Source organism: Zonotrichia albicollis, chromosome 6 (genome assembly GCF_047830755.1).
Source record: "Zonotrichia albicollis isolate bZonAlb1 chromosome 6, bZonAlb1.hap1, whole genome shotgun sequence".
NCBI lineage: Eukaryota > Metazoa > Chordata > Aves > Passeriformes > Passerellidae > Zonotrichia > Zonotrichia albicollis.
Window position 1 is genome coordinate 4,476,579 of NC_133824.1, and position 22,928 is coordinate 4,499,506.

At 40.1% G+C, this 22,928-nt stretch overlaps 1 protein-coding gene across 1 annotated transcript in view; it reads right to left on the bottom strand.

Moving 5' to 3' along the window:
- Positions 1–22,928, bottom strand: part of DYNC1H1 (dynein cytoplasmic 1 heavy chain 1) — a 44,851-nt gene that overhangs the window by 14,125 nt on the left and 7,798 nt on the right. Inside the window, exons 9-52 of the mRNA XM_005483227.4 lie at positions 22,727–22,906; positions 21,663–21,812; positions 21,257–21,403; positions 20,970–21,110; positions 20,663–20,839; positions 20,440–20,550; positions 20,238–20,357; positions 19,770–20,009; positions 19,113–19,268; positions 18,657–18,770; positions 17,936–18,046; positions 17,647–17,856; positions 17,110–17,256; positions 16,716–16,882; positions 15,856–16,029; positions 14,987–15,152; positions 14,718–14,906; positions 14,447–14,635; positions 13,506–13,788; positions 12,069–12,169; positions 10,456–10,615; positions 9,960–10,203; positions 9,582–9,765; positions 8,889–9,101; positions 8,482–8,720; positions 8,225–8,381; positions 7,604–7,831; positions 7,141–7,371; positions 6,890–7,030; positions 6,435–6,668; positions 5,659–5,865; positions 5,442–5,563; positions 4,926–5,091; positions 4,526–4,689; positions 4,134–4,263; positions 3,224–3,357; positions 2,852–2,966; positions 2,569–2,730; positions 2,277–2,491; positions 1,979–2,183; positions 1,669–1,842; positions 1,449–1,568; positions 1,204–1,324; positions 413–608 (exon numbers count right to left, since the gene is read on the bottom strand). Of these exons, the coding sequence (XP_005483284.1) occupies positions 413–608; positions 1,204–1,324; positions 1,449–1,568; positions 1,669–1,842; positions 1,979–2,183; positions 2,277–2,491; positions 2,569–2,730; positions 2,852–2,966; positions 3,224–3,357; positions 4,134–4,263; positions 4,526–4,689; positions 4,926–5,091; positions 5,442–5,563; positions 5,659–5,865; positions 6,435–6,668; positions 6,890–7,030; positions 7,141–7,371; positions 7,604–7,831; positions 8,225–8,381; positions 8,482–8,720; positions 8,889–9,101; positions 9,582–9,765; positions 9,960–10,203; positions 10,456–10,615; positions 12,069–12,169; positions 13,506–13,788; positions 14,447–14,635; positions 14,718–14,906; positions 14,987–15,152; positions 15,856–16,029; positions 16,716–16,882; positions 17,110–17,256; positions 17,647–17,856; positions 17,936–18,046; positions 18,657–18,770; positions 19,113–19,268; positions 19,770–20,009; positions 20,238–20,357; positions 20,440–20,550; positions 20,663–20,839; positions 20,970–21,110; positions 21,257–21,403; positions 21,663–21,812; positions 22,727–22,906 (7,535 nt within the window). The remainder of the gene's footprint in view (positions 1–412; positions 609–1,203; positions 1,325–1,448; positions 1,569–1,668; positions 1,843–1,978; positions 2,184–2,276; positions 2,492–2,568; positions 2,731–2,851; positions 2,967–3,223; positions 3,358–4,133; positions 4,264–4,525; positions 4,690–4,925; positions 5,092–5,441; positions 5,564–5,658; positions 5,866–6,434; positions 6,669–6,889; positions 7,031–7,140; positions 7,372–7,603; positions 7,832–8,224; positions 8,382–8,481; positions 8,721–8,888; positions 9,102–9,581; positions 9,766–9,959; positions 10,204–10,455; positions 10,616–12,068; positions 12,170–13,505; positions 13,789–14,446; positions 14,636–14,717; positions 14,907–14,986; positions 15,153–15,855; positions 16,030–16,715; positions 16,883–17,109; positions 17,257–17,646; positions 17,857–17,935; positions 18,047–18,656; positions 18,771–19,112; positions 19,269–19,769; positions 20,010–20,237; positions 20,358–20,439; positions 20,551–20,662; positions 20,840–20,969; positions 21,111–21,256; positions 21,404–21,662; positions 21,813–22,726; positions 22,907–22,928) is intronic.

Genomic DNA, 22,928 nt, shown 5'->3' on the forward strand with positions numbered 1-22,928 from the left:
CTGCTCAACTCTGGAGCTGGAAGGGAATTTAGATGTCTCTAGTTTGACATTCTGCTCACAGTTAGAGCCAGCTAGGGAGCTGACCTCCTAAGCTGAATAAAGCCATCAGCAGCCTGGTCTGTTATTGCTGCAAAACCACTTTCAACTGACTGTGGCTTTGGACACCAACACACTGCTTTGCAACCATGTCATTAAGTCACACAACAAGCAGCTGCTTTGCCCCAATTTTCATGATACACCTTGGCTTCAGCAGTCTATTTCCTGTACCAGCTGCATGTTCACCATGTGCAATAAGTTGGTGTCAAAAGAAGTCAAGTGCTACCAAAGCAATTACACAGAGCAAAGTCCAGTTAAGACCCCCTGTTCTTTGTAAATGGTTTGTTCACATAAATATCTCACAGTTGCACCTCACCTGATTTCCTCAGCAGAGAAGTTAACAATGGTTGGAATGAAGTTCTCCCTCATGATGATGGAACGTATTTGTTTCCAGTCAGTGGTGCTTTCACCTAAGAGCAGGCAGATGGACTCCAGGGCCAGCTTCACTGCTGCAGGGGGATTGGCCATGGAACGCACCTCTACCAGGTGCTGCTTCTTTATTGACTTCACAGCTAACCAGTGCCACAAAGAGGAACAGTGTTGATTGGGAAGAAAACAAACAGTTAGCAAAGCCCAGCAGTGTAGCCTGGATCTGTAAAAATGCTTTAAGATTCTAAAAAGGAATGTAAGGTTATTAGAGAAGCAGATACTCCTGAATAACTACTACATTACAAGATACACATTCATGAATGTCAACTTGCCAAACGGGCACAGGCAACTTACTCTGCTGCCTAAAAATTATTCATTCAAACCAGTGATTTGTCTAGCCAGTTTAATGAATGGGCAGCTTGACTGTATACTGTCTGTTCAGCAGCAAGGCACCACTGGTCTTTCTACAGCTGGTCTTGCCAGAAACTAAGCCACAAGCCATAGAAGGAGTATCAAGAATCAGATTGGTACTGTTACAGACAGGAAAAAAAAAAAAACAAACTACAAAATCACAGCTCAAAGACTGTGAATTTAAAAGGGATTTCTTCAACTCTGCTCAGCCCCATGCTAAGAGCCTACACTTTTATTAGACAGGATCAATCCAGATCACAAAACACATTTCCATAGACCAGTTTTAGATCCAAGACCACAGTGCGATCTCTTGGGGGGCTAACATACCATTCTGAGCTTCAATGACAGCAGGCTCCACCTTGTCAAGATCTTCTTTCACGCTCATCTGCTTGTCTGCAATGACTTCCTGCTGCTTGTGCAGCTGTTCCTGAATCTCCTGGCTCATAACCTGTAAGGAAATTTCACAAAAATACTGCTTTTTAGAAGCTGAACTTCTTCCAGCACTTGGACTGTAGGCTCTGTTTTGTAAATAAAATAATTTTTATGTAGAGAGATTTAACAAAAAATTTTACCTTTTTCTTCTCAGCTTCTTGCTGGTCCTTCACCATCTTTTTCAACTTGTCATTGGCTGCAGCATTTTTCACTTCCAGCTCCTGACTCTTTATTCTTAGGTCACGCCGCAATTCCTCCACCTATGATTGATTGCAAGATATAAAAGAGAATTCATATTGACCATTGAGATCTATTTACTCACTTCAGTTTTACAGAGGGGAAAGTTTTAAGAATACATACCTGATCAACTGTTTCCTTGATTTTTCTGAGACCAACATTCAGATGCATTTGCTGTTCCTCCAGTTCACTTCGTTTCTCATTGAACAAGTTGGCATAATGGTTGATGAAGTCCAGGTAGTGGCGTGGTGTGATTGCCATGGTTCTGCCTCCTCGTTTCGCCAGCCGAGCATTAGCCTTGGGGGAACAAAGTGTTGTAGAGTATGCACTGGTTTAAAAATTTTCTGGATGCCAAGGATCATAGTTTTTAGGAAACTTGTGAATGATGCCATGGCCTAGAGGTAAGTGTAAGTTAAGCAGTGTAATAACATACCTGGTGAAGAGTCTGATGAACAAACACACAGCTATTAACAATGGCCTCCCTGTGCGATGGTGGTTGTGGCAGCTTATCATACACAACTGGCATGTAATCAGGCACAACGTAATTTGGTTTCTCAAGATCCATTTTGCTTGTGAACTCTTTGCCAACTTGGTACAGTGCTTCAGTTGACCAGTCTCCAAACCAGTTCAAGACACATCTGAAATACAAAGGATTTGTGAAGACTTCCCCAAAAGCAGTGTTTTAATGGTACCTGTAATGTACCATATGTATTGAAATATGCAGCAATTACCTGTTGAAGAGAGCAGGAGAGGTAGCTGCCCTGTCCTTCAGGCCCTCAGAAGATGGATTCATAGTGAACACTACATGGAGATTGCGAATAACTTGGCTGGTGAACCATTTGTAGAGTTCCTCATGTGAATCTAACATTAAACCTTCTTTCTGTGCTCCTTCTTTACACTGAGTCATGAGGGTAGCATATTCATCTCCTTCAAAGAGACCAGGAACCTAAATCAAAGGGTAAGTTTTGTTGTAGCTTATGGTTGCAAAAAGGTGCAAAAAATATTTATTTAAAATCTTCTTACCTCTCCATTGGCTAGGAGAGTGTTCATTCTCTCCAGGAATCCAGAATCCAAGACGTTTGACTCATCCATAATAAAAGCTATTTTTTCATTTTTGCAGCCAGAGCGTCTCAATACTGTCCTGAGGTCTTCATCAAAATCTTCACCTGTGTATTTTCTGTGAACCTGGTAAGAGTTTACATGAGTAATTAACATTTTGGTTTAGCTTTTAATGGGATTTTAGGGGTCAATATATAAGTGGGAGTTTCGACTCAGAACATTTTAGAAGTAAACTTAGCACACCAACCTTGATTTGGTAGACACTCAAACCGTTCATCCAGGCAACAAATCTTGACAGGGTTGTTTTCCCTGCTCCACTGACTCCAATTAGCAGCAAGTGGCCCTGTGGCTGACGGAAGATTCTGAAAAAGAACAAAACCAAGTGTGATTGATAAGTGTTAGCAACTTACAGAAGCATTTCCTAGAACATCCAAGCTACAAGTTAGTACCAAAACTGACACACCTTTCTAGTCAGGATCCCACTATCTAGAGGCTGGCAGTATATTTTTTATAGACATCAATGAGACCATGCTCCATTCCTACTCTGGTCTGAGGCTATTCTGGTTTAGAATAACTCTATATACTGCTTATATGAGCAGCAATGGAAGTCTGAACTTACCGGTCAATTCTTAACACATGATCCAAGACCTCATTGAACAGGACAAGTGGGACATCAAGTTCTTCTTCATAAAAGACTTTAAGCCTAGCTTTCACATAGTCTCTCAATTCTTCTTGATCCACTGGAATATAATCCTAAAAGAACCAATACAGTCAATACAGTATGGAAGTTAAGATTAAGGGATTTGCTTAGGGGTAAATTTATGAGTACACCAAAGCAGAACTACTAGAATACTTGAAGAAATAATCCTCTACAAAAGCTTAAGAACATTGTACTCATTTAATTTGCACAGGAACATGTCCACTGCCTAGAGTGTTACAGGTATCAGCATGGGGTTTAAACACTGGAACTACTGAACCTACCACAGGCTGAGCCTGTGCTGCCAGTTACCAAAGAGACTGGGAAGTCGCACTAAAGACTAAATCCCTTCCCCAGTTTATTTTAAACAGCCTTTCCTAGTCACTTACTTATATCACTACCTACCTAAAAGCTAGGTAGACTTTTACCTAAACTCACCAGGATTTGTACAGGTTACCCAGACGATTCATTTCAGATTATAAGAAACAGGTCACCAGAAAATGTGTAATATCAGGGTGATTGCTCAAGGGTCACTGCCTAATCCAAGAGATTCCATAAGGAATAACTGTCACCTGGTAGTGTCACAATATTCTGCAGAAATATTATTTAATACTGCCTTTACATTCCATGGTAGCTCTTACCATAGCATCCCTGGCATAAAAGCTATGAAATTTGTGGCAGAGTTCACTTCAGATAATCACAGTAAAAATTTCTTGGAAATCAATTTAACAGCATGATGGGCACCAACTATCACTTTAATAAGAGCTGCATCACTCAATTGCATCTAACCTATTTAATTTCAGGGTTTATTTTTTCTTAAACTTTGACTTGCCTTTGACAGCCAGTTGCTGTACAAGATAGGTCTGCTCATAGCCTTTTCTTTGTCAATGTTGGGGAAGTGTTTTAGAGCAACCATGTCAATGTTCTCATCAGTCCAGCGTCTCTCCTCATCTTCCACAAGTCTGGATAAAGAATTAAGTCAGTGAGTACAGTCCTCTGTAATGGGAGGACATAATCACACCACATAGCAGCACTATGGCTGAAATGTATTTTTGCTTTGTGCAGATCCGACTCCTAAGAGAGTCAAGCTGCAGTGAAATGAAATATTCTCACTGGTATTCCAGCTTTTATATAAAACAAACTTTAGTTTGATGTTCTAACGAAAGCTGGCAAGGAGTAGGCAACTTTTTATGGTTTTGTTTCCCAAGCTCATGAATTTTTTACCTGTCCTGGAAGAGACGTAAGGCTTCGTGGGCCCAAATCCTGATAAGGCCTTCAACTGGTAAGGTTTCCAGTGGTCTTAATGCTTCAAATATACCTCTCACCCACCGAGTCATTTCACGAGGTGAGTAGATGTAGTGTGGCTGTGTGTCCTGAGTGAATCTCTCCTAAAAATTTAAATTTAATTAGTTACTTTATCTCAAAGTTGAAACATATTTTTTACAGGACTTGGCATTACAAGACATTACTCTGACAGCATAATTCAGTCATTTTTGCCAGAACTCACGTAATTAGTTGAGTTCTTGTACACATATTATCCATGTGAAAGGCTAACAACACATGCTAAATGAAGCATAGAAGAAAGCATTCTAACTGGAGTTTGGAGTTGCACTTAACAAGTTACCTGAGACATTGTGTAGAATTCTACCATAGCAGCAGTGAGAGGCTCTGCATACGTGCGAAGTGATGGGATCAGCCTCAGCATTGCACGGTTGAATGTTCCATATATCTGAGTAAGTGAAGCTGGTCCAGGGTAGTCCACATAAACCACAGGAACATGTCGTAAAAATCTGAAAGATTAGCAAATTTCATAGTACAGAAAAGTCAAATTATTATCTGTATTCTCTTTGTTACCTTTTGCCAAAATTCAGTAACTGCTTGATTTGAAACCATCAGCAGCAGCTGTAGCTGGTTTGATTGCTCCCATTCTCAAGTGTTTCAGACAGGTGATTCAACAGCCTAATTCTGAGCTCACTGCTGGGCTGCCATGGTAAGAACCAAGTAGCAAATAGTGCAAAAGCAAGGAACAAAATTTCAGCACAGCTGTTGTTAAACAAGTGTATTAAGAACAGATTACACAACCAATACTTTAGTTTTCACTCCTATTCCATTGTTACCTAGAATTTACTAGACACATTACCTATGTGACAGAGGTTTTCTTCCAGGATCAGTAGGTGGATTACATGCACCAACAAACTGAATTCTCTCCAGTTTCACCCATGTCTGGTCAGATGTACGGTAGAATCCTCCATGTTCCACCATCTGGAACAAAAACAAAAATAAAATCATATAGGGAAATAAAATGTTCCACTGATAAGCAGCTGTTCTGATACAGTTGATTACAAAGAAATACAAACCTGTCTAATGAAGGATATGACTCTCTGTGTGCCATACTTGTCCATATCTGGCAAGTTGATTTCATCACAGAACAGCACCAGCCACTTTCCTAACTGCACAGGAGCCAGCACCACTCCGTTAGGGGTACGCCTGTATTCACAGTAGTGATCAAAAGTTTTCAACAGCAGTTCTGGAGTGGTAGCACTTGAAAAGTTGAGTCCAACCACCTTAAAAAGAGTATAGTGAAAAAAAAATATTAAAATACATTAAGGATTGAAAGAGAGTGTATCAAGAGTCCTGGAAACAGGCATGTTTGGCTCTTCACAATGGATGTATATACACCATCTACATTACAAGTATATTACCACATATATACAGCTATGTACAGCCTAGATACTCTTTGCTTCCCATTGCAGGTTCTCCATTTTACCATGCAGGAATGCTTCCTGCCCAACCCTGTATTTTGAACTTGACAGCCTCATGTAACTGTCACCCAACCTAAATACACAGAAGGGTGAGAGCTACTCTTAAACATTTGCACGGTATATTTAAATACTGAATGCAGGAATGCTTCTCTGTTACTGAAGTGGCAAAGGAAGAAAACAGCTTTAGGTTAAGGAGCTTGATTTTTATTTTTTACTATATATACACATGACTGACTGAGGTGAAGCTATCACTGAGTTTCAGCTAGGAAATAAATTCCATGCTATCTTTAATCTTAAAAATATTAAAGACTTGATACTCATCACAGACCCATGTGCACACACACATACACACACACAAGTCTCTTGTGTACCTCCATGTCAGGCAGAGCTCTGAGAGCACTGAAAAGGGTCATGGTCTTTCCAGAACCTGGTGGTCCACAGAGCACCAGAGGTTTGTGTTCTGCCAGCCAAGTGTACAGCAATGCCTCGTGGCGAACTGTATCTAGGGTTGGCACTACAACATCAGGAGCTGCAACTTTGTGTGTTTCAACTTCAATTTGAGGAACTTTGGATTGCCATGGCACCCATTCACCTGTAATGGACACCTAGAAGCACAAAAAATTGGTTAGACAATTTAGAATAGGAATCCAGCTCAACCTTAGTTAATTTTTTTTTTAAGTGACATCAAATTTTATGTGTTTGTTGAAGTATGAAACTGTAATATTTAAGGTAGTCTAGCAGTTTATTCTCCAGGTTTGCCTCCAAAATCTAAAGTAAGCTTTTAAGAAAATGAAAGAGCAACATTTTTAGCACCAGAAAGGTTTACCTCATAGTCAATGATAGGTATGTTGGGTGCAGTTGGCAGTGGCACAGTGGTGATTCTCCTGATGTATTCTCCCAGCTCCGCTCTCATTTTCAAACGACTGTCTCCAGAGAGAGACCACAGTATGGCATAGACCAGGTACCTCTGTAAGAAGCAAGAGCAGCAGCTATTGGTTTTGGAGTAAGGGAACAAAGCCCAGTGAGTAACTCAAATCCAGGCAAACACAGGAGTCACTAAGAGCAGGCTGCACGTACCTGGATGTAACGCTCCAGCTGGTCTATCTGCATGGGGAAGTCGGGGTGGTTGGCGTTGTACTGGGCCACGTTGCGGCAAGCCTGGTGCAGCATGGAGAACAGGGAGCCCAGGCAGCGCAGGCGCGTCAGGTCCATGATGTGCTCCAGCTTGAAGGCGTGCTCAAGGGCCTTGGTCACCAGGCCATTGGATGTGAAATATGGCTGCATTATTGTTGCAGCATCTCTCTGAATCTGTTGGGGGAGATAAACACTGCTCTAAGCATTTGCTTTTCTTTGACTATTAGACAGAAAGAAAAGATTTTGTTTAGGGTTTGAAATGCTTCATATTTAAAAAAATGAAAAAGGAAAAATATGTAGAGAGGAAGTCAGCTTTTCTTTGATAGGCTGTCATAAATTCTACTATGGTGTACCTGTGATACAAGCATTTTTACTACTTTATCCCATAATGAAATCTAAGTTATACCTGCAACATTGGGGATGCTGCTTCTTCTCCTTCATCTTCTTTGCCCTTTCGCCTGCGCTGAGCTTCCTCCTCACCTTCATCCAGAGGAATGCTTCTTAGTCTGGCCAGGAAGTTATTGAATATCATGTCTGTACTGAGAACATCCTCACTGAACCAGACCATACCACACCTTGACACAGTAGCCAAAGTGGCATATTTCAGATCCTGTACTTCAAACATGATACGCACCTGAAAAAAGAAATTTTAAACAACATTTAGGAGTAAAAACAATCAACCAAAACAATACAAACACTCTTTCCCTGAAAAAACAGAGAGCTTTTAAAATATGCAGATTTGCGTTTAGACTCCGAATAATTAACATCAGCATTATACTGCCCTAAGGTAAGTTCATAATTATTGACATTTACCATAAGACTTACATAATACACATTTTGTCTTACAGGGTCAGACTAAGTGTAACATGAAATGTTTCCACAAAAACCCTTTACTCCAGCATACTACAATCTGAACTCAGTATTACTTTGCTTGTGATGAGAAAGAGGCACAACACTAGTACATACTAAATTAAACCAACAAGCTTATACACAGCACATAAACACAATATAAAAAAAGTAACATTACATTTGGTGGGAGGCTGAGACGTTCTCCATTTGGCAGAGTCAGAAGTTTGTTGTCATCCAGAACAGAGTTCAAGTTCTCAACCCATTCAGGGTCTACATCACCATCAAAGATAATCCACTGACGTTTCTGTAGTTCACCTCTCACATTGTCTATGATTCTATATTAAAGAAAATATTCATTGAAGGAGAGAATTAAGGTGAGTTTATCCTAGGCACAAATGTACCAACCATTTTGTATTTGTGCTATTACAGACTTACTTTCTCAGGACATGTGTAAACAGGCCATCTGTCCATTCCCTGGTATTTGGATCCAAAGTACCATAGAGGTGATCTTTGCTGATTGCTTTTGGATCTATAATGTGAGCAACACCTTCCACACCCTCCAGCCGCTCAAGGGCCTTCAGAAGCACTCTCCAGGCCATGCTCTTTCCACTTCCAGAGGGACCAACCATCATCAAACCATGATTTATCTGTGTAATCTGATACAGCTGAAGAACCTGTGACACAATAATGTACCAATTAACTTCAGCAGGTAATCTAAGCTTTTAGGTACAGTTTTTGTTTAAGACAAGAAAACTTTAAAAGCTTTCGACTTTTCATAATATAAAAGGAAATTTAGTCTTTAACATAAACTTCAATTGCACATTTTCAGTTTGGTATTTTACCTTTTCAACCCACATGCCACCAACTTCTTCTCCATCACCATAGGTAAGGTACATTTCCTGACACACTTTCTTAAGCTCCTCTCTCAAGGCTGTCATCTCTCCACGGTGATACTGCACTCCAGGGAATACATCAGAAAGGAGACTGAACAGCAGTGGAATGTCTTCTGCAACCAGTTTTGGCACCATAGTTTCACATACACTTTGGATCAGGATCTGCAGAGAGAGAGTCACATTTCATTGAAGATTTGTTAAGTTCACTTCACCAAACGCATTTGACAAGGAATACTTCACTAAATAATTTACTGGTAAGTACCAGACCAGGGTAGTCTTAGTCATAACAACTGTTGATGTGGTCTCAACTTTGGAACTACCCAATGATTTCCTAGTGATTTGCAGTTTATACAAGTCCTTCCTAAGTCTCTTCTTTATGGTTTTGACATTAATTGCTGAGACACTGTGCAGCAGTAAATGTCATGGATGCACCACCTCATATGAATAATCTTTTCACTATGATTCAGGCACTTAGAAGTCGTGTTCAACTTGGTGCTTTTAAGCTGTTAAATTACCTTTGGGTTTTTTTGCAATTATTTTGTTCACAAGGCTTAATACTAAATGGTAAACACTGAAAGGCTACTTTCTTTGTTTAGTGTGCATCCTCAATCACAGAAGTAAAGAACTTTGCACACACATTACCTCTTGCTCTGGCAAGTTCTCAGCGATTTCTCCCTCATCAACGACTTCCCCACGCTCTTCCTTCTCCCGCTTTATCTTCTGAATCCTCTCCCTCTTCACATTACCTGCACTAACCAGCACACTCTTCAGTGCTCTCAGGCCAAAATCATAGTGACTTTGGGAGGACAGCTGTTCATCACAAAGCCTAAGAAGCACAAGAGACAAAACACAATTTAATTCTCAGTATGAAACAACATGACACTCAGTAAATGTAATTCTTTACTTGAAACTATTGCTTGAAATGATTGCTGCACAATGTGCTTAGTGAGTTACAAAGAATATTACAGCTTTGAACAGTAAGTTCTATTATTACTGACTGCAGCCAAACTTGTTACTCACTTGAAGAATGGCACTATCTTATTGGCAAGAACTTCAGCAGTACGGAAGCCTTGGGAGTACAGCATGACCTGGGCAATCAACTGACGGTCTGGTTTTGTCATGGCCAAACTACGGAACAACTTCTTCAAATTGTCAGGCAGATTGGATCTGCCTGCATAGCCAGGGTTCATGGTGATGAAGATAGCCATGTCAGGGCTCACTTTGACTTGTTTGTTCAGCAGCTCACAGGTAATGGGTGTTGCAGCTGAAAAGAGAGTGCATTTAGTTATACCTGAGTCAGTGATCCATCACTCTGAGAACTGAAGTCATACATTATTCTATTCTAGTTTCCTACAGTAATGGACATGAGGTTCTCCAGTACTCAAACTCAAACATAAACTTCTACCAGCTGAAAGTTACATCAGATATTTAAGTTTTGACATAAAGTAGCTTTATCATTCACAATTTGCAAGAAACATAGCTGAGCAACAAAGGATGTTAGAGAAGAATTACATACTCTTGTCATAGTTGGGGTTGGAATGCTCTCTCAAGGCTTCCTGGATGCACTGAACTTGCTGTGAAACTGCAGAGAGCATTCTCTCCTCCAGTCTGTTGAACTCATCAAAGCAGCCCCACGCGCCCACTTGGCAAAGTCCCACAAAGATTCGTCCCATTGCCTGCACACAGAGGGGGAAATTCACTCAGTTGCATTGGCAAAAGGAGCAGAGAAGAGCACTTTATACAATGCATCCAAGGCAGGAAGAAGCTGTGTTTATTTGTCTGTTACTGTATTTGTAGTATTGTAAGAGTTATGAAAGGGTTCTGAAGTTTAGCTTTCGCTGCTTTGCAGAACCACAGATCATAGCTCCCTGTACCTCACACTGAAATGCAGTGTGTTCCAAAACAGGCAAACTAAGTCCACTGCATAATGTTTTGTTTGTAAATATCATTAACATCAGGTGCAGTTCCAGTCCTCTATCACAAGGAGGGTACAAGAATTACAAAACATTTCAGAAGAGCAAGTTGGATGGCCAGAGTATGATAACCTTTCTACATAAAGAACAACCTTTAAGGTAAGATTCTGTAGAGGGAACATGATGGAGGTCTACAATCTACTGGTTTCAGATGAATATGAATCAATTATTCACTGTCTTTTCTACTACAAGAACTTAGGAATCATTGAAAAAAGACAAAAAGAAGCTGCCCTTTCATGAAGTGCACAGTGGAACAATTTGGTAAAGATATTATAGAACCAAGTGTGTAAGTGGATTTAAGGGGAGAAATGGTACATTAAAAAAGGTTCACTGGAGCATGAACAGAATAACACTTCCACTGGGACATCCTGATTGTTCCAACTGTCAGAGGGAGGAAGTGAGCTGGGGCAAGGAGGATCACATTATCTGTGATATCAACACTCCCTAGGCATTTTCTTACAGTCACTCCTACAAGCCAAATGCTGGTTAAATGGCATTCTGATCTGGTCAAATTACAGCTGCAGAGGAAAAAAACAACAGGCAGAATCCATAAAGTTTAGTGCTTCCTTGTCCATGTTTTATATTGTTTTTTATCTATACACTTGACCAAGGATTTCATTTTAAGATAATTTGCTGTGTTACAGTTTAGAGATATTTCATCAGGTTCTCAGTTTGAAGATGTCAATAATCTTCAAATGTCTGGATAAATTTTCTTAGTTTTGAAGAACTCTTCATACATTGAGGTAAACTGCACATCTGTGTTGTAAAGGATAATTTGGTAATAGTACAGCTACTTCAATAATCTCACACTCTCATCTATTCCTCATTAAACCAATCCTATCAATGCAAACTACATAGTTTAAGATACTTTCCTAAAGCCAGTCTTAAGCCCCTGCCCCTGTACTTCCTGTCCCTCCATTTGCTGTTACAGAACTACCTGTTCAAAAGCACAGAACCTCTGCTCTAGCAATGTTCCATCCCACTTCTGCTTTAGGCATTTTTTTGTTACAGAGGTTCTATATGACCAACAGATACCAGCTCAGTTAGGACTTACACATAATCATCTTGAAAATAAACATTGTTGGCTGTTTCAGGGTTCTGAAGAGATTCTACTTGTTGTTAACAAAGACTACACTCTTTTAATCAAACAGCTTACCTGGAAGTCAAATGTTTCATCACAGTTGAAAACCAGCACAAAGCGGCCCAGCTGATGTCCAAGAGCTTTAACAGATTCTGTTTTCCCAGTCCCAGCAGGACCTGTTTTTGAAATGGAATGGACATGCTTTAGAATTTATCATCTGAACAGCACTGCCAACTTGTGGATTCTGAAGGTGCCTGTTCAATCAAGAGGCTTCAAACAAAACCTAAAACTGTTTTGACTTCCCTCAAAAGACCATTTTGTTCTTTGCTGTCTTAGTTAGAAGTGTCCTACATGTTTATATTAACACTGTATCGTGGGGATGCACATACTTTCCCCAGTTCATCCCCTGAACGCCATCCTAGGCCACACTACAGTCTCAGGAATGCTTGCTAAGCCTTGGCCTACATTAACAGCACCAGTTAGCTCCCCTTGTGGTTATCAGAAACCCTGTCTGCTCCCACAGCTTCCCTTGTCTTAACAACCTCCTGTTTTCTACTTAAATAGCCTTGAGACTTCTCTTTTTTCTGTCTGAACAACAGAGCAAGTAGAATAATATTTTTGTTGTTGGACTTTTCAAGGAAAGTTCCAGCAACCACCAACTCGGATTGTGGCCAGGATGGAAATGTACTGATGACTAAAATCAGTAATTTTGCAACTCCATAAACAGTGGTCATAAGTGAGACTCTTGAGATCTCCCAGACTGCAGCAGGCTGTGACCAGGATCACCCTCCCAGTGGGATGCCTCTTGGAGCTTGTCATCTCTCCAGTTTGCAATGGAGGATTGCCACTGAAAGTTGACAATTGAATCTGGACTGCTATCTCCCACTCCTTGAGACCCAACCCTTCATCTCTGGAGAGATGCAAAGGCATCTGATGTATTTCACTGAATTTAATGTGAGTTTTTCATAGGTATACCTTTGCACATACTTCATGCCTGGGTGCCTTACGAGTGTTGCAAATTTAGGTCTATAATTACTCTAAATATTTTGTCAAATTACTGCTGTGCTTATAGAAAATCCTACTGAATACTTTTGTTTTAAATTCATAAATTGTTCAAGTACTGATATTATTGTATTGATTAGATAACGAAGTTCTCTAAACCCTTTAGACCTAAACTGGATCCAGTCTAAAGCTAAGTTTGGCAAGGGAGTCCACTCTGACCCTTGTGAATCCCTTACCCCTCTGCATCCCTTACTGTTATCCCTGCTTTTCCTTCTGTGTCCTCAGTCTCCACATAAACCATTTTAGATTGTAATCAGATTTTTCCTTGTGTGCTTTATCTATATAGTAAGTAATAAAATGAACCTTGCCATACAACTTGCTGTGCTTTTACAAATTCCTATTAAACCTGACTTTACTGATTCCTCACTGCTGAGTCTTTAAGTGACCTAAAACACTCATTCTCATATATATTAGACTTAAGAATTTTATACACTTGTCTCCCAAACTTACCAAATGGTGATCCTCCAAGTCTTGCCTCCAGGGCCTGTGTCATTGTCAGGTAGCAGCGGTCAGTGAGAGGAGTCTGCACCAGCTTATCCTGAACCCCAAGGTACTCAAAGCCATAGTTGAATTTGGCATTTGCCATCTGAATGGAGAGCTGCTGCAACACATCTGTCTGCTTTGGGTCAAAGTAGAACCGCATTTGGCTGAGCCACTCGAAGGATTTGGAGTTGTCGATCTTGCTTTTGATCAGTGATCTTGTAACATCTCTCTGGTGCACCAGTTCAGTGATCTGGAAAAGGAAGGAACTCCTTAAGGCCACAACAATACAAGCCAGTAAAGACAGGAATCCTACAGCTTCTCAGATTAGCACAGTGAACTGCCATCACTTAGAAATCATGACTTAAAACCAGTCTCTGGTTTAAAATTTGTTGCCGCAAGGCCAGAACTAACAACGTTGCCTACTATTCTTAATGACTTTCCTAGTTTACAACAAAGCCCAGTTAGCCTGTTAATCCCTTACACTACTGAACTTGGTATTTTACTTGCCAGAAACCAGGTATTTCCCTCTAGAAATAACCCAGGATTATTTTAATTCTCCCCCCACCTCCAATCACTATCTACAATCAAAAGCACATTATGATTACAATAATAAGCAACTTAATGACGTATTTCACATCTGAATGAAAAGATCAGTAAACTTCCATACCTGGAAGATCCAGTTTGAAGATCAATTCCTGAGACAGCATATCATATGATATCATGAATTAAGCTGACTAGAATGAAAAACTACCACCACCTACATTAAGGATCAGGCCCTAATGTAATTGCTTAAATCACACTAAATCTTCTGCTGGAGGAACAGTAAATCTTAGACTGATCAATTTTTTCATAAAAATTTAAAAATGCTCACCTGTAAACCCTGAAGAGGAAAGGAAGTTTTTACTTACCAAGTGCTCCAGTTTCCTTCTGCGAAGGGGTGGCTGCTCCATCAGCACAGAGTCTGCCAGGACATTGAGTGTGACCTCAACATTGGCTAGCACAGACTGGAGAGGGCTGTTGTCTCCACCTCCACCATTGAGGGCTGACTCCACATTCTCAGACCAAGCAATCTGGGCTGACAGCACAACAAGCTGAGCCTGTGTAAAAAAACCCTCATCAGATTGTTTTCTTTGCTGAAGTAACCAAGCTGCAGTATACTTTAGTGTTCCACATTAATACCTGGTATTTGTCAATCCAAGAGATGTAGACTGCTGGATCAATTGAAGTTGCTTTTCCAAAGATTTCTACCTCAGTAACAGACTCTGCAAGCAATTTAGCAAGGGTGACTCTCATCTCTTTCTCAACAAGAGTGAGCCACTCATTGATCTTGGGATGTTCTGTGATGGAGACGGGTGTTTTGAACAGCACCTGCAAGAATTAAAGGTTTAAGTCAGCACACATCCATTTATTTTCAGAATTTTATTTAAAAAGAAATACTGCAGCTATACCTCCTCTCCTTCACGTGAGGATATTCCAAGAACCACAGAATTGTCTTCATTGAGAATAATGCTAGAAACTCCAGCAAACATTTTCTTGAAGTGTTTCTGCAACTTGGCCACATTTTTGCTGTTTCCAATGATTTCAAGCAAGTCTTCATCACCAACAAAGTAGAATCTATTAATCACAAAAATTATATCTATATCAGAACTTCAACTATCACTTTTAATTGATAATTTATGCTTCATCCATGGCCACTACATGGAAGCAATTGACAACCATTTCCTCAACGCTGCAAGTGTGCATGAACCACAGATTTGCTAGCAGTTATACCTCACTACTACTTTTAAGTTCATGTGGTCTGTACTATACAGAAGTGTATACATGCTCCATAGTGTGGATAATTTTCTTACTTAGCCATCTCTGAAATAGCAACAGTAGAGTTTGTAACTGAATAGCCAGTCAGGAAGAAGAACTCCCACTCAGTACCTCCCTCACTCTTATTTTCTCATGCTAAGTGACAAACTAGCTGAAGACTACAGGTAAGTCAAAATCAATGACCTAAATACTGGACTGTGACAATTCAGACACTGTCCTTCAATCAAATGGCAGAAGAACCTCTTCAGTTTACAGAAATCAGCTGCAATGGTTCCTTAGGCAATACCCAAATCCTGAAACCAGACACAGATGAGCAAGTAAGCGAAGTTTCAGCCCCACTTTGGGAGAAGTAGCTATAACTGAATTATGTATATAGACAATACCTAAATAAATGGTCATAACATCTGATATACATGCACCACAGAACTGGTAGAGGCTTTCCAGAGCAGTACACCAATTCCTGCACAGAAACATCAGATTACTTCAGGAGCCAACTGCTTACCGAGGGAAAGAGGATCTCTCCCTTTCCAAGTATTCTCCCAGGGCTTTCTGTATCTTCCCAAGCAAGTCTGCCAGTCTCTCTAATGATCTCTGCACACCCTGAATGTTCAGAACATCCATCACAAGTGGAGATTTGGACACCTTTTTCATGAGTGCCAAGAATTCAGTGCTGATGCTGCAAGTAAAATAACACAATGCATTAGTGCAAACTCAGTAACCACAGGCCTACAGAACACCAAGGTTATTTGTCTCTAAATGACCACTCCACCTCTAATGGCTGCAGCAGCTCTAGGGAATACAAGCATAAATTCCCCAAATTTCTCTTTATCTGCTTCAAGCCCTCAACAACAAAATCTAACTTCTTTGTAATGTTCAATCTACCAAGTCCAGAGCAGATCTAATTATCTTTACTTCCTGAAGTGACACATAAATCTGATTCTTTGATCTGACTGGAAGTGTGTGGAATGAGTAAGTATGATCAGACCAACTTAAAAGAGAGGAAGTAAATAATGTTTAAAGGGTGACATTAAAGGCTGCAGCAACAGAAATTTGCCTGTTTGTTGCAGCCACAATGCCAGAAAAACCCTTGAACTCACTGATAGGAACTAGCAAGGAAAACCACCTGAGTCCAAATCATCTCCTAAAAATTGTCCATCAGACCACTTACTACAAACAGTTTCTGCCACAGTTGCACCTCTTTGCTTGATGAACTTGTACCTACAGCAGCTGTAATCCAGTTGGAGCAGGTAAGAATTCAGACAGTATTTCAACTCAGAGAGTGCTACAGTGACTCATGAAGTTTCAGGCCTGCCCACAGGGTGCCCCAAGGGAGGCAAGAAAACAACAAAATGACAAAGTTACCTCTGGAACCGCTGGGTCTCCACAGGCAGCAGGTGCTTGATGTCTGCACTGCCAGTAAAGATACCCTCCAGGTAGACCCACCGCCTCTGGACATCAATCCAGACATCAAAGAGTGCCATGATACGGTTCAGCTTATCTTCCCAGCTAAGGGCATCTTCCTCAAACACCTGAAGTTTAAACACTACATTAATATTCACTTTAATATTATAAAGTGCTTGTCTACTAATAATTATTAGAGGAAACAGTTTTCTGAGAGTTACAAAGTATGCATTATACAAATAACAGTCTGTCAGCTTTAAACACTGAATATAGTCCCTGCTGACAAAAATATAAACTAAACAGAAGGGGAAAGCAGAAATAAACAAAAATTCTTTAGCTTTGTTCTCCATTTTACCTTGTAGTATGGTGACAGCTTCATGGCAGACACGCTGTTAATGTGCTCCTTGACTTTGTTGAAAAGGTCATCCCACCCCCGAATCAAACGACACTTGTTCTGGTAATTGACCAAGTCCAGTTCATAGGTGTTCCACACTTCTCTGATCTGGAGAGAAAGATGTTTAAGATATGACATCAATAATTTCTGCTCCAACATAGTCACAAAGTAGAAATGTATTACAGGAATCAGATACTATTCTTTTTTACCCAAAAATTCTGGCTTTATACTTAAGCTTTTGTTCAAAATATTGAAGCTATGATGCAGTTCAAGGTGGGATTTTTGCAGTTACTACCAAGAACTGCTTTTCCCAAATAATGCAAGTTTTCATCAGAAGAAGTTTACAAAGCTTTAAATTGCTCCCCAAAACAGAACAAACCATGGAGTCTTGGCACTTGTTTCAACAGCTTAGAGTGACAAGTTAACTATACAAGTAGCCACTTAACAGCAACCCTCAGATTTGCTACTACATGCATACATACAAGGACTGATACTAACCTGTTTCAAGAACTCTTCCAAAGCCATCTCTCCCTGAGCCACAAGCAGAACATCTTTGACAATTGCTTCATTTCTCTGCAGATCAACATCCCAGATCTGGCCCAGGGTCAATTCTGAGACAACCCAGTTAACATGAAGCCTCTTCATCAGCTGTTTCCAGTGTCGGTCTTTAAGTGCCTCGGATTTCAGTTCAATAACTAACATGTTTATCTACAGAAGAAAAGAAAGCAAGTTACATCATTGAACTTGATTATAAAACACATGCACTTTATAAATGTGGGCAGCTTACCTTCATGTAGCCCTTCAGAAGTCTCTGGACATACTCATAGGAGGCGTACTGGCGCAAACGGGCAGGGAAGTTTTTCAGCTGGTTCAGCAGACCATCCAAGTTTTGTCGAAGCTGTCAGTGGCACAAAAGCAATGAAATCTTTCTCTACAAGTCCTGTGCACATAACCATACAAATCACCTATACATTTGTTATGGAAAACTTTATCTAATGACACATCAGCAACAGGACAGCATTTACAAGTGTTAGCCTTGTTTGCCTAAGATGTGGTTACAGCTGAGAATGTAATTTTATTGGTCTGATTGAGATTCATGATGCAGTCTTGTCACAGGCAGTTAGTTTATAGATTAGTGTTCTTTCTGCTCTTTACCTCCTGAGCACTGAACTAAAATCAATGCTGTTTACTCAACTGTACAATGAAGTTTCTCTAATGAGGTCCACCAGACTATTTAAAAACAGCAGTTTCTTCTCTGTAGATGCAGACCAATCTCAAACTACGGAAGCTGCATAAATTCCCTGTAGGATTACTTAAATTATGACAATCCTGTGAATATTTTTTATCTTACTTTCAGAAGAAACATGCTCACAAGATACTGAAAAGGGTACCTAAACACTGAAAATTATCTAGATTGACAATAAAGTATGTCTGTCTCAAGAGGTCTAACTCCTAATTTACATATACTTGTAGCAGTTATATTGTTCATGTACACAAAAGTGAAGTACCTTGCGAGGCTGTACTGAGACCCAGGGTTGTTCTTTCATTTGATCAATTTGTTCCCAGACCTTAGAGAGTTCAGACCAGACACCTTTGAGATCCTGCAGCTCTTCAAGGGCTACCTGTAATATAGAATGTAACAAACATCAGTAGTTATTCCTAATTTCTTCAAAGTCAATAGCACGGGTGAGTTAAACAAAATACTTCTAATCCATCAAAAACTTTTGGATAGTTTGCCAGCTCAACAGAACTGCAACAGCAAGTGACCAAGATGAACAGTTTCAAATAAGACAGTCAAGGAAGAGATCACAGACAAGCTCTGAAGGCTAGAACTGAGTCAGTGTGGAAACTGTGCCCTGATATTGGTACAGCACACACTACAAGTCCCTTTCCCGAGGGAGAAAATGATGGAACTGAAACATTTTTATCCAAAACTGGCAAGAAGGTATGTGAGCAGGTTGTACCTGGACACGCTCTTCACTGCCACTGAGCAGCCCAGTGTCTGTGAGTTCCAGAGCTTCCTTGGCCTTGGCACACTTCTCACGGTCATCCTTCAGCCTGCCGAATTTTCCTTCGTAAATGGTAAGAGCTTGGAGAGCCTCTTCTGGACGCAGATTTCCCTAAAGTTTGCACAGGATACATTAATCCAACAATCCTACAGTTACAATGAAGGCAAGTTAAAAGTGGGGACTAAATATAAATGTTGGTTTGTTTCATTTTTTTACATTTCCATTTTGCTGACCATAAGACAACATATTCCACAATAAGTCCCATTTCATTTTCACATGCAGTTTTTGGCTTTATAAAAAAGCACTTCAGAAAAAAAAAAGGCAAAAAGCAGCTTGCTTCTGAATTCTCCTACATGCATACGTCTGACACATACTTGTTTCAGACAAAGCTCTCTTAGTCAATAAAGTAATTTACTTTTCTACACCTAAGAGAGGCCTATGGTTTAACAGTAAATTTTCCTCTGAAACTATTGCCAAAAATCAACACACTAGCAGGTTATTATAGAAACCTTAAAAAGAATCACCTAAAATGAAAAACTGCAAAAAAGCATAAAAACAAACTGAATGCAGAAAATCCACCTCATTCACTGAATATTAACCATCACTACTTACCGTTACAGGCTTTGTTTTCTCCCAGTCTGTCAGCAAGTCAGTTGTTCGGCTCTCCACTGCACGATCCTCTTGAACTATTTTCATCTGCAGATTTGCTACTTGTTGTTGAATGGCAGAATCCTTCCTCCGCATGATGTCATTGAAGGCACCCCATTCTCCTTCAATGTTGTCAATGTAGAGCCAAGAGGAAGGGAACTGGAACCTTTGCTTCTCAAGCAAGCGCTGCCCATTGCGATATAGCTACAAGACACAGTGGTTTTAAGTTAAAAACACAAAATTTAAGCTGCAAGGCTAAATAAACACACTTTAATAAATGCTCACTATAGAGCTCACAAGATTTTTCAGAATACAAATTTCAAATCTGTTTTTAAGAGAACCTGAGTATTATTTTATGATGAAGCTGCATTTTATGAGCTAAGCCTGACATTTCCACAAGTCAGAATCATTAACAAAAGACAACAAACATACCTCAACTTGCTTTTCAAACTGTTTGATTTTACGTTTCAAGGACTGCACGTATGTGATGAATGTCACGGCATCTGATGTGCTAGCAGTGTCCACAGAATGCTGCTCCAGCTCTTGACGGGACTGTTAAGGGCACAAATCAGTGTTTTAGCATTCTGCAACAGTGGATCTGAAAGTGAAAAACTGGAATTAGGACTATTTTTACCTTAGAAATTTGTGAATGAAACTCTGTCATGTTCTGACCAAGCATTTGGCCAAATTTGCTGAGCACCTCCTTGTGCCAGGAGTCATACTTCAGGTTCACCTTTGATTGTACCTACAAGTGAATAATATTATATAACAGTAAGTTGTCATCCTTGCTATTTTCTGTTATACACCTATTCTGAAATTCAATGCATTTATCGCAACAAATAATTAAGATCTCTTACCTTGCCATAGTCTATGACAACAGGTCCAAACTCCTTTCTGGTTTCTGCATTGTCAAATGTTCCTCTTGCCTTTCTTATCTGAACCAAAAGGGCCTGCCACTTATTCAGGTCTTCTCCAAGACGGTTGTATATATTTTCAGCCTGCATGTCCCACAGACACTGGTACTGCAGCCAAACCTGATGGAGGTATTTCACAATGTTCAGAACTTCTCCAGTATATTCCAAAACGTGTTTCCCTCCAGACCCCAGGAAAACTGAAAGTCCATGTTAATTTTAGGGGTTCCATTATATCCTGTCAGCCTCCTACCTTGACATACTGCTCCACTTCAGTCACAATTCCCATGACAGCTGAGTATGACTCCTCCAGGGCTGCAGGGCCATCAGGCATCCTTGTCAATGCATTACGATAGAACTTCTCTTCCTCAGACAGCTCATAATGCACCCCAACCTAAGAACCACAGTTACACTTGTGATACACAAGAATTTCCAGGGCACACAGGTTTGGTTTTAGATGGACACACTAATATATTGAGGACAGCTAATTACTAAGTGAAAGCAACGGCTCTGACTTAGATACAGCTTCATTACACTTACCTGGTATCTCTGACTTTGAATTCTTGGCAGCGACAGGATTACCATTTTCCAAGAAAACATTTCTTGGTAAAGTTTGTATCTACAGTCTTCAATTGGTGGATTCAAGTAGATCACCTGGTTGGTTATTCTTAGTTCATGTACAATGTTCTGCAAAAATAGTAAAAACACACAATTTTACTGGCAGATACTGCTAAATATAGACAAGAGTTTTGGACTTGAAGAAATCAACTTGCACTTAAATAGGAAGAGGAAAATATTTCTCCAAAAACAGATGCAAGAAGAAATATTTATCTACCATATAGGCCTCAGAAATAATTTCTGCATTAGCTAATTGACAATATGGAAAAAAAACAACCAACCAAAAAAAAAAAAAACTAATGCAAAAAAACCCCACAGGAAAACTTACTTTGATCTTGGGTTCACCACCAGGCTTATGGCTCACTTGAGGAGCATCTGTATCCATGTCAACTTCTGCTTTGTCATCTGCTTGTCCCAGAAGAACCTGGGTCCAGGCCCTCAGTCCAGCTTGCAAACGAACACCCAGGATTCTTTCAATCTAAAGAAAATGAGGCACATTGGAGGAATAACCTGCATACTCACAGCATAAGATCCCACTATCAATACATTCTGACAGGCACACTACAGCACCTCAAAGAACCAAGTGCTCCTTCACTAAGCCATTCCAGCACCAGAAGGGGCTTACAAGAATTGGAGGGACTGTTTACTAGGGCTTGTAACAATAAGACAGGGAATAATGGCTTTAAATTGAAAGAAAGGAGGTTTAGATTAGGTATTAGGGTGGTGAGGCACTGGAACAGGTTGCCCAGAGAAGTTATGGATGCCCCATCCCTGGAAATGTTTCAGGCCAAGCTGGATGGGGCTCTGAGCTACCAAATCAGTGGCATCACTGCCCATGGCATGGGGACTGCAATAAGATGATCTCTAAGGTCTCTACCAACCCAAACCATTCCACAATTAAAGAGGTTTGGTAAATTTGCACTGAATATAATTCAAAACTTCTTCTCCTCCTCATGGACTTTAATGTAATTAAAGAATTTTAATCATATTGAAGTTAGCCTAGTGACCAATAACCTGAAACTTAACAGGCAGAAGCAAACAATATGATGGCAACAAGTCCTTGCTACCAGGACAGCACATTTCCACTACACTTTATCTACCTTGGTCCCCAGCATCTTCTAGGCTGTCAAACTGTATCAAACTTTTTTCTTCAAAAGACAAACTCCCCTTGAATTACTGATCACAAAATTCTAAAAAAAAACCCCAACACAGTCTTGTATTTTCTGCATACCAAAAATGCACTGAAATTTTCAGGGAATGAGAATTTAGTCTCTGGTGTGACTATAAAGAAAAGTCTCCCTGGGTGACTATGAAGACAATAACCAAAATACATTTTGCACCTGAATAAAATGTTACCTCTAAACATACACTACTCCTCGATCTCAAACCTACCTCCATATCCAACTTATTGACCCAGATTGGCAAATTTGAGTACGAATGAAGATTTAAATCATCCACAGCTTTCTGAACTCTGTTCAAGATTTCGGAGAAAGTCTTGTGATCATACATGCATGTTTCCAATGATCTCACTTCCAGGTCTATCTTCTCTTCAATAATGAGCAGATCATCCACCTAAGACAGTTTAGGAAAAATG